The 10,737-nt window shown below is 46.9% G+C and overlaps 2 protein-coding genes across 2 annotated transcripts in view; one reads left to right on the top strand and one right to left on the bottom strand.

Moving 5' to 3' along the window:
* Positions 1-6,267, top strand: part of PSMD7 (proteasome (prosome, macropain) 26S subunit, non-ATPase, 7) — a 7,526-nt gene extending 1,259 nt beyond the window's left edge. Inside the window, exons 2-7 of the mRNA XM_009894074.1 lie at positions 584-675; positions 2,015-2,107; positions 3,042-3,139; positions 3,436-3,516; positions 5,017-5,108; positions 5,782-6,267. Of these exons, the coding sequence (XP_009892376.1) occupies positions 584-675; positions 2,015-2,107; positions 3,042-3,139; positions 3,436-3,516; positions 5,017-5,108; positions 5,782-6,220 (895 nt within the window). The 3' untranslated portion in view covers positions 6,221-6,267. The remainder of the gene's footprint in view (positions 1-583; positions 676-2,014; positions 2,108-3,041; positions 3,140-3,435; positions 3,517-5,016; positions 5,109-5,781) is intronic.
* A 2,430-nt stretch (positions 6,268-8,697) lies between these two features.
* WWP2 (WW domain containing E3 ubiquitin protein ligase 2) overlaps positions 8,698-10,737 on the bottom strand; it is a 39,540-nt gene continuing 37,500 nt past the window's right edge. The window contains 4 exon segments of the mRNA XM_009894038.1: positions 8,698-8,809; positions 8,847-9,003; positions 9,248-9,320; positions 10,209-10,305. Of these exon segments, the coding sequence (XP_009892340.1) occupies positions 8,904-9,003; positions 9,248-9,320; positions 10,209-10,305 (270 nt within the window). The 3' untranslated portion in view covers positions 8,698-8,809; positions 8,847-8,903.

Genomic DNA, 10,737 nt, shown 5'->3' with positions numbered 1-10,737 from the left:
GGCTTGGGACCGCCGTCCCGCTCCTTCAGACACGAGGCGGGGAGAAGCGGGGTCACTCCTAAAGCTGCAGCGGGCTGAGCGGGGCGTAAATCATATCCCTGTAAACACCTGGTGTAATCTGTGCCTAATTTAACTTAATTGCGCCAATTGACAAGCAGTTTTAATGTGTTTTTTTTAAAAAAAAAAAAAAAAAAAACTCGCAAGGCAAACAAGCCAGCTATTGCGAAAGCAAATTGCGGATGACACCGAGCGGTGTCAGAGCTTACTCACTTTTTTTATAGCCCATTGTCCTGCGGGGAGGCTGCAGCGTTTTGGGGGTCACGCTCCCCCTCGTTATCTGCATCGGACCACATAGTACTCTTCCTGCATCGCTGGGTTACAAGGTTTGGTTTTGAGGGCACCAAAACACCTTTTTCTAGATGTAAACTAACAATTGGTAATAAAATGGTCATAACGCCTTTTCTTCTGTTCCAATGCACGTACTGTTTAACTTACAGAAATTAGCCAAAACAGCTTGTCTGCTGTTACTTTCTTTCATGAATCAGGCTTTTTGTCATCGGAACTGACAGTCTTTTCCATTTAGAATAGGAAAAGTTGGAAATCAGAAGCGAGTTGTTGGTGTGCTGCTGGGCTCGTGGCAGAAAAAAATACTAGATGTGTCCAACAGTTTTGCAGGTGAGTTTGGGTGTCCTGCCCTTGTTCAAACCTACTGAATTATTTAACGGATGAATTGCGTTTGAGTTTTTTTAAGCCGCTCAGCCAGACCACACATTCTTCTCACCACATACAAATCAGCCTATATCAAACAAAAAATGCGAACTGCTGTCAAAAATACACCTCTTCCAGCCAGTCTTGTGCTGCACCTTCCCTATTAAATTGTGCACTGTGGAATGTTTCGGGAGCAGATGTGAACCTCTTTTAAAATGCTGGTGAATATTTTGCTGCATTGGACTCACTGACCTCTGCTGAGGGATCAGTGTCTCAACATGTCGTACAGAAATAGCAGCTCTCGGTGCTGATGTAGCTGTTACCTACTTGTGTTAAGATTTAATGTATATTTTAGCTTTACTTCTTTTCCTCAGATTTTGTCTAATTAAATACTAGTTCTTTCCTTAAGCATGTTGCTAATGCTGTTGAAATAGTTTCCTCTTAAATACTTCTATGTGATGGTAGAAGTACTTCTTGAATGCGTGGCTTTTGCTGACCCATTTGTCTTAGATCATTTCAATCCCGGGGGGGCTACTCTGTGACACAGCAAAATTATCTCAGTTTATGTATGGAGTTTCACAGTTTATATGAGTTCTTCTTCCAAATGTGGGCTTTTTTTTTTTTTTTGTAATTTTTGGAGGAACTTTCTTCCATTTGAGTTGAAAAGGGTTTGAGTTTTTTTGTCATTTTGACAGCCTTTCAACTATGAAGCTTTTATTATACCTATACAATAGAAGACTGAGGTCAGTCTTTGTTCTCAGAACTGAGTCTGTGTCCCTGTATACATGGTAACTGATAAAACTACTGTTTTTTTACTCAAGGGTAAATTGCACTTACTTAAAGTGCCTCGTTGTGTTCTAGTAGTCTATAAAAGTGCTGATGACGTGTGTTATGCACTGAAAACTACTTTTTCTCTAAGTGGACTGCTGTTCATCAACAAGCTATAAAGTCTGCTGGGGTACTCAGTTTATCATACCAAATGTCTATGCGCACTATTGAGTCGCTTTTGTATGTGGGAGGATTTCTCTGCGATGCTTGAGGTTGTCCACTGAGGGTAACCCTCAGAATGCTTTGCATGTCATTCCTCAGTGTTTAGAACTGTTAGTAATGATGAGACAGCCTCTGCCTGAGAGAACTGACCAGCGCTGCGGGTTAGCTTGTGCAGTGTAGCGTTTCAGAACAGTTGAAACTGATGAAAATCCACTCTCCTGTAGCAGCCAAAGATATCCTAAAACACAGTGTTTCTATAAACATTTTCATTCGAGAAGTTGGATTCTTAAATATTGATCTTTTGTTTTATTCCCAGTACCCTTTGATGAGGATGACAAGGATGATACTGTGTGGTTTCTAGACCATGACTATCTGGAGAACATGTATGGAATGTTTAAGAAGGTCAACGGTAAGTTGAAGGCATCTTGCAGCAGGGGTATGCTCTGAGAAACTTTCAAAAGTTTCAAACTATATAGGGAAGTGAATTCATAGTAACATAGAGGGTTAATTGCTCACATAAGAAGCCACTCCATGCTAATTCCTTGCGTGGCTTCACTTTCACTGATGGTATTCCATGGGTTAATGTGTGCAAGTAGTTTGTGTTCTTAACACATTAATTCATACCTTGCTAGTTTTCCCAGGTGTCCTGACAGCTTTGTATCTTCAGAATAATTTAGGTTTCAAAAATGCTGTTATTTCTGAAGAATTTCAAAGCTTTCTCCGCTATAATCCATTCTATGCAGATGTGCCCTGAAATTATGAATGTAAACATTACAAACACATTTTGTAAGTAATGATTCTAATTGCTCTTCGCCACTTTTTAAAAAAAGTGTCTTTACTGCTCAGTTTGAGACTTTCAAGCTGCGTGTTCAGTCATAACTTCAATTCCTATGAATTTTCTTAGCCCTGGAACCAGATGTCATTCTCATGATAGAGTTGGTGTTTCTAGAATTTTTGCATCTCTAGATGTCAGAGTTTCAAGCTGTCACATCCCGATATCTGCAAAATTAATAAATTATGTGAAATAGTCCAGTTTAGTTAAGAACCTAGGAGTAAAGTTATATATGTGATTAGTAAGTTACGATAAGTAAGTACGATTAATAAACTGTCTTTGTCACTAGCCATGTCATTGTCTTGCCTACTGTAATTCATTTCCCCCTACTTTACACTCGTCTTCTACATGCATTGAATTTTCACCCTCGATTTGTTAATTCAGTCTCTGCCTAAATCTTTCTGCTGTTGTCTTACCACGTGATTCTGATTTAGAATCCTTTCTGCCTAAATCCTTCTGCTGTTGTCTTACCACGTGATTCTGATTTAGAATCCTTTCTGTTTTTTCTCAGCTAGAGAAAGAATAGTTGGTTGGTACCACACAGGCCCAAAACTGCACAAGAACGACATTGCCATCAATGAACTGATGAAAAGATACTGTCCTAACTCTGTAAGTGCAGCACTTCTTTGGGTTTTGGGGTTTTTACCTCCTCTCTTCCTGGGAACCCTTGGTCCCCACCTTTGTTACTGGTATCACAGCATGTTAAAGACCTGGTAGCCATAAAGTAGTTAAGGAGCCCAGATCAAAGTCTTTTGAAACAGCTATAGATGTCTTTTCTCAGTGCCTGAAGTTAACACCTCCGAGCAGCCAGCGTACCATTGCTGTGGAGGAAGATCTGACTTCGGCATTTTTTTCTAGTCTTTGAATGAAACCCGGTTTTCTGAAATGTTTGCTTCTTCCATAAGGTGTTGGTGATTATCGATGTGAAGCCAAAGGACCTGGGATTGCCCACAGAAGCTTATATTTCGGTTGAAGAAGTTCACGATGTGAGTGTTTAACAGTCTCTCTTCCTTTTCCTTGGAAAAGTGTTTCCATTAAAAGATGGCAGCTGGGATTGCCTTGTTTTTCTGAAGGATGCACATCCCATGGCACATAGTTGCCTTTTACATGTGAGATGTTGCGTTCACTAGTGAGGGCCTGTGACTTGCAGCCAAAATCTGCTGAAAGCGGAGTTTAAATCCCAGTCGTAATGTAAGCCTTTGTAACTAAAGCTTTCATCCACCGATGCTCTTGGAAGAAAAGCTGTGCATTTCTGTTTGACCTAAGGAATTTCACAGCTCCAGTTGTCTGATTTAAATGCTTCTTATCTGTTTCTGTCATGTCTGTGGCAATGAAGAAAGTCACAGATTGGAACACTTTTAAGATGTCACTTTTACACGTCAGCCTGTTTGCAGAGGTGTTCTGCATAATTGCATGCTTATTCATTTGTGCACCTGCCAGTGCTGAGTAGGTAGGTCAGGCGTGAGCAACGCTTACTAATCACTTGCAGACAAACAACATACAGTAGTAAGGCAGCTTTAGCTTTTCATTTGCAATTGTTTGATTTAAATTACATTCTGGATGTATATAAAAAAATTGATCCTTTTGCCTTTCTGAGGCCCTCGCTACAGGGAAGAAGCTGCTCCCAGTATTCTAGATCTTGTATCTGCAGGATTTGTTCTTAGTTTTGTGAATTCACAGTAGTTCCAGTGCTGCTTTCTATTTACAGCTGTACACTGGTCCAGGTAGTGGTTTTGAAAACACCTCAGTAAAATTCATTCTCAGAAATTCAGCCTGTGAATCTTTCAAATATCTTCCTTAATCACCAGTGTCTAAATTGTAATTTTAATATGATTGTTTCATAGTAGGTGGTTGTTGAGTGTTTTTTTTTCTGGATCTGCATGTATGCTTCGAACTGGCTGAGAGCAAATATCAGGATGGCAAAAGGTATCTTAAGCATAGTAAGGTTGTATCAGGAAAGAAAGAATTATATTTAGTGAGACTTTCTATTCTGCCCACCAGTACACAGACGAGCAAAATACATTAATTGAAAAGTACACAGAGCACAAGGAAGAAGAAATTGCTAGCAACTCTGGGCTTGTGACAGTTGGTACCACTAATTAAATCAAGAGAAATCCAACTAAACTCTTTCCTCTCTGATTCCTTGTGGACTGTTTATAACTACTTTGCTCATTTCGTTAATACAGTTAGTTTCTCATGCTCTATTTAGAATTCTACGTTTTTAAAAGGCATTGTGATTCACTTACAAACTTCTCCGCTTAGCTATGTACTTTGGTCCCCTGATACTCTGTTTTGCTGTAATTTGCCCCATTGCCTCTTCCTGATCCTGTAAATGGGCATCAGTTAATCTTAGCTGTGACACTGTGTGAGTTGCCCCACTGTTGGCTTGTGAGACAGCTGTTCTGGCTAGTTGGCACGCAGCTTTGCACCTGCAGTCAACTGTGTGCTCAGTCTGACCGTGTCTCCTGTATCCTTGCACCTCCAAGGATGGCACTCCGACCTCCAAGACGTTTGAGCATGTGACCAGTGAGATCGGAGCAGAGGAGGCAGAGGAAGTCGGTGTTGAACACTTGCTACGGTAAGCATCTTTAACATGAAAGCGTTCTTGTAAGACTCGCCTAGCAGTGAATGCGATCCATCTGGCACCTCCCAGGGCCAGCTTCCCAGGGGAAATGCGGATCTTGTTAAACATGCTACTTAAATTCTAAGAGCATATTCATTTAGCAGTCTTGCGTGGCGTATTCACTTATTGCTCATGAAAAGTGTGACTGCCCACTGATGAGATGATGAAAACTTCATATTCGTTCTGTCAAAGCTGCATCGTTTGGAGCTGTCTCCAGCCGCTGTGTACCTCACAGAGCAGGACTGCACGGGAGTGTTGCTGATGGGTCTGTAGCTTTCCAGTCAAAAAAAAGAGCAGTCACCCCATACAAACCATGTCGCCTTTTCACCAGTCAGCAATCCTGTTTTATTTCTCTCTAGCCCTCAAACTGGTGTTACAAGTATTATTCCAAAAAGAACATACACACACCACAGGATACAACAGTGATCTATTTTAGATATACTTTGTAATGTACATCAGTTCGTTTGCATTCTTTGACTTGAAATGTTTGTTTGAATTGTACTTCAGCTGTGCTTCAATCTGCTTTTCTTTTTAAGCTGGAAAGAACTCTTAAGTGAATATTCCCACCTCTTAGTGAGAGCGCAAAGTAAGGTTCTAATGCTGATTCTTTCTGTTGTGGGTGTTTCAGAGATATCAAGGATACAACGGTGGGCACTCTGTCCCAGCGGATCACAAATCAGGTCCATGGCTTGAAGGGACTGAACTCCAAGCTTCTGGACATCAGGAGCTACCTAGAGAAAGTAGCCATGGGCAAACTCCCCATCAATCACCAGATCATCTACCATCTTCAGGATGTCTTCAACCTGCTACCAGACGTCAACCTGCAAGAGTTTGTCAAGGCCTTTTATCTGAAGACCAACGACCAGATGGTGGTAGTTTATCTGGCTTCTCTTATCCGTTCCGTGGTTGCCCTGCACAACCTCATTAACAACAAGATTGCCAACAGGGATGCAGAGAAGAAAGAAGGACAGGAAAAAGAAGAAAGTAAAAAGGAGAGAAAAGATGAGAAGGAGAAAGACAAGGAGAAGAGTGATGTCAAGAAAGAGGAGAAAAAGGAGAAAAAGTAAAATGTGTAGGTTTTTTTATTTGTAAATTAAAAATCTTGTAAACTAAATCACTTTGATGCTAGGTTCTTTTCTCTTGTTGAAATGGTCAATGCTCTGCTTCTTCCTACTTTGGTATCTGCTTTTTGTTTTCATTAGAACGTGGCTGAATAGATCTCAAAATGGCAGCTGTCGCAACAAGCAGCCAGCTACTGCGGGGCAGGCCTGGCAGTTTGGGTCTTAGCTGGCCAGTGACAAGATCAGGGTTGGCTGTTTTGTTACCTGACACTGTAAAAAAAGAGAAAATAGGTGAAAACTATACTCCTGGCTCATGTGATACTCTGCAGGGGTGGAAACACAGAGGGGAAGGTGAGGAGGAAAGGTGTGTGGCGTTACCGTGCTTTGAAGAACATCATCCTCCCATAAGACATCAGGTCATTACCATATTAGGCTTGCAGTGTGTGTATGTATTTGCATTTTTCAGGACTAATTCATTACAGTTAGCCAATTTCATGCAACGTAGACATCTGTATATTTAATCTGGCTCCTATTTGCACAATCCCTGGGCACCTCGTTCCGCGTTGGTGTTGTGCAGGTGCCACATCGCTGCTGTTGAAGCTTCCGCAGCTCTGGGCCAGTGCAGGAACCAGCTTTGCTGCCTGCCTGGGGAGGCACAGAGCCCCCTGCCAGCCCACGCCTCTCCCTCTTCAGGCTTTGTGGTTAACACATTTGTGGTGGCAGCAAAACAGGCTGGCCTCTTGTGCTGGGCTGGCACTGGGGAAGTGCCAGGGAGCCTCCCTTGCGCAGCATCTCCAGGGCAGCCACACCTCTGACCTGCCATCCTGCATCACGTCACTGTCCCACACCAGGACAACAGGGATGGGGAGTGCAGGTCGCTGCTCTCTGCTCTCCTGGGCCAAAGGGGACCAGGATGACCCCCAAAGATGGGATAGAGGGGGACATGCCTCTCCCAGGCTGAAGACACCACCAATTCCCCTGCCACCTCCCAGGCTGGGTGAGCAACACCCAGGGGGCCAGGTGGACACGAGCACTGTGTCAGTACACTGGTGCCAGGAGCCTGCCACAGCCATGGACACATTCCTTCTGGGATTGGGCTGGCACCAGCTGTGCCACACTTGGCACTATTAAAAAAAAAAAAAAAAACAAAACAAACCCACCCAAAGAACCAACCAGCCAAGGCAGCTGCTGAAAAGCAAAGTCATGGCAAAATTACTGGATGGAGACTGTCCCGCAGTGATATGAATAGTGGGTTTGTTTAGTTCTGCTTGCGTTGGACTTTTTTACTAAACGCCACCAGCCTATGGCCATTGGCCTTGTTCACCTGATTTTGTTCCACCAATGCTGCTCTGGGTTTCACAGGGTGGCATAGGGAGGCAGCTCCAGCTCTGGCAAAGCATCCTGGAGGCATTTTTAGCTGAGTGTGATTATAGGTTGGGCAAAGGCAGGAGTGCTGCGCCCAGCCTGACTCTCCTGGGCGGTGTGTGCACAGAAAAAAAATACGTATTATTTGTGACCCCGCTGATGAGCCAGGTGCCCATCACAGCCCTTCAGCTGTGTCCCTGCGCTGCACCGGGCTGTCCCCCCCCCCGGTGTGACACACCGACCAGGGACACGCACTTCGGCAGCTGCTTATCATTTATTGCACAAGAAGTGGGCATCGCTGAGGCAGGATGGTGCAGTACAAAACTATCTGGTTACCAGTCAAAAGCTATTGCAATGTCTTGTATCCATAGACTTCCTTTATGTACAGCTATGTACACCAATGCTCACACGGGTTCGTCTCCCCGCTGCATGCTGAGAGGGGGCAGCAGCGGAGGTGGCATCCAGGTGAGGGGCAGAGGCCTGATCCTGCCCTCACCCACACCTCCGGGAGCTCCTGCCGGCGACAGAGGAGAGTTTGGGCCAAACCCACAAACCAAGCAGAGGCCAGATGTGCCCTGACTGTGACTAGAGCCCCCAGGGCTGCTGCGGAGCACCAGCTCCAAGCAACACCACTTAAATATTAAATACAAGAGCACAGGGGGCACACGCTTGCAAATCAAAACACGCAACGGACACGGTTGGCCAGGCTCTGGGTGCAGGAGGCCATGGGTCTGGTGTGGGAAGGGGCTGTTCTGGCCCTCATGTGGTGCATCGGCCCCAACAGCATTGGTTGAGGGTTCCCCATTACCTTTGCTGGGTGCAGGATCGGTACCAAATGCGACCCGAGAGTCAGTTTGAGAACCATTTTGTTTCCCTTCCTCACCCATACATATTAAAGCGCCGTGAAAAGGCAGAAAACGCTAAGGGGAAAAAACAGCCTTTGTCAAAACCAGATCTCATTTAACTGTGCCCGCGAGGGGGGGACGGCGGAGCCTGGGTGTACCGCATGCTGCCTGCCAAGGCCCAGGGCTTCACCCCTCCCCTCTGCGCCAGCCCCTGCCCCTCACAAGCTGAGCAGCACCAGGCTTCTGCATCCACCTCCCTGCCACACCTCCAATTTGGGGAGGGAAACACAGACCCGTTTCCCCCAGGGCTGCGTTAGTGCAGGTCTTGCGCAGGAACAAGAGCAACAGCGTCCGCAGCTGCCCGCGCACCATCCTGCGGAGAGGGCTTGGCGCTGGGCTCTGCCAGCACCGGCAGGCAGGACCTCATGGCCGGCAGCGGTCCAGGGCCCTCCCCACCCTGGGAAAGCACCAAAGCTCCATCACTCCTGTCCAAATCCTTCCGTCTCCTCAATCGCATAAAGCAGCTTCTCCTTCAGCTGTTCGTAGCTCTTGTAGGGAGGGAGATCCAGACGGTTAAAGCTGGAGAGACAGCAGAGGCTGTGAATAGCGCTGCAATCCCAATTCTACTCCCCACGTCAGGGTCCCCTCTGGCCTTAGCCACGCACAGCAGCTGCGGTAAGATGCACGGCCAGGAACAGCAGCTACGTCCCACAGGAACGCAGGCGGAGGGGATGGAGGATGCCCGGGGCCCCACACAGCCCCGCAGAGACAGCCAGCGGTTGTCCCCATGTGCTCCTAACGGGGCCAAGGAGAAATGACTTACCATGTATGGCTCCGAGGCAGCCATGTCTCTTTGCCAACTTTATCGATGCAGAATTTCTGGGGCCCGTTGCTGCCTGTTAATTATGAACACAGTAAATCTCATTACATGACCAGGAGCTGAAAAAGAAAATCCTCCGACACACTGTTAGCCAGCAGATCGCACCGTCACACGCCCTTGTGATCCTAGAGACACCGGGGCATAAATCCGTAGCAGCACTCACTGCCCGTTCTGACCCCTTTGCAGAGAGGACGTACAAAAAACAAGAAAGGAGAAAGCTGAAAAGCATGTTCACAGCACAGAGAGACAACGCCATGGCTCCTAAGCAGGATGGTTAAATAGCAAGTGCTAAAACATATTTATCCGTAGACCTGCAGGACTGAGTGGGTCCATCTGAGAGTTTTAAAGGACCTGGCTCAGGAAGTCTGAGTCACTGAGGTCGCTTTTTAACAGACTGAATGCTGGAGAGGTTCCAGCGGGCTGGAAAAAAGCTAATAGACCAGCAAGAATAAACGAGTGGTCTAAGCTAGCTGGTTCGCTTGACACTGATTCCAGGAAAGCAAGGGAAAGGCTGGTACAGGCCCCAAAAAGTAGCAAATTAAAGGATGACAGCAGAATAATGCCACGCTGTGGTTTTCTGGAAAAGGGGTTTCATCGCACAAAAATCAAAATTAAATCAAAAATCAAATCTCATTCAAAATGAGATTACAAGCTGGACTGACAAAGTTAACTGTGGTGGCACAGTTCACAGCTAAGGAATTTGTCTGGGTATGGCACGCCACCGGATTACTCGCTGTGCTCAGACGTTGCGGCTGCTTCACCATTTACGTGCTGCGGGCTGCCTTGCACGCTGCGGTGGAGACACAGACAGCCAGGTCCCACCCGCCGGCCCTCCCCGACAGCCGCTGCCCGCACTCGCTTCCCCGGGACCCCCTACCCGAGCCGAGCGCCTGGGAACACGCACCAATGAGCTCCGCGAACCCCCCGACGGGCAGACGACAGGTCCCCGTCACAAACTGCAACAGCCGGATCCTCTTCTCGTTGTCCATCTCTTTAACCACCTACAACGAGAACGCAGGAGGAGAGCGGGATCCCCATAATCCCCAAGCCCGCAGCCCGGCCGGGCCCGGGGCACCGTCCTGCAGTACAGCTCCTGCCACGAACACCCCATGCCCACTCAGACACAGCCTGGGGTGGTGCAGCGCAGCAGGCATGTGGTCCGGCCCTCGCCTCTGGTCCCACATCCTCAGGGACAATGAGCAGCTCTGCCCAGCTTTGCCCTCCTCCAGAGCCGTTTTCGACCCCTTTCTCCCCTGGCCAGCACGCAGCAGCACCGCCTGAATTAGCGCAGCTCTATTACATGTCACCCCCTCCCGTCATCCTGCCCAAGAGCAGCAGCTATTGCTAGAAACACGCTGACCACTAAGTGCTGCCTGCTGTCCTCGGCAGCGGTGCCGGGGCCTCTGCCAGCCGCAGCCAAATGCTGCCTGCTG

Source organism: Charadrius vociferus, unplaced genomic scaffold (assembly GCF_000708025.1).
Source record: "Charadrius vociferus isolate BGI_N301 unplaced genomic scaffold, ASM70802v2 scaffold341, whole genome shotgun sequence".
Taxonomy (NCBI): Eukaryota; Metazoa; Chordata; class Aves; order Charadriiformes; family Charadriidae; genus Charadrius; species Charadrius vociferus.
Note: the sequence above shows the minus strand (reverse complement) of the source record. Positions and strands in the feature narration are given on the sequence as shown.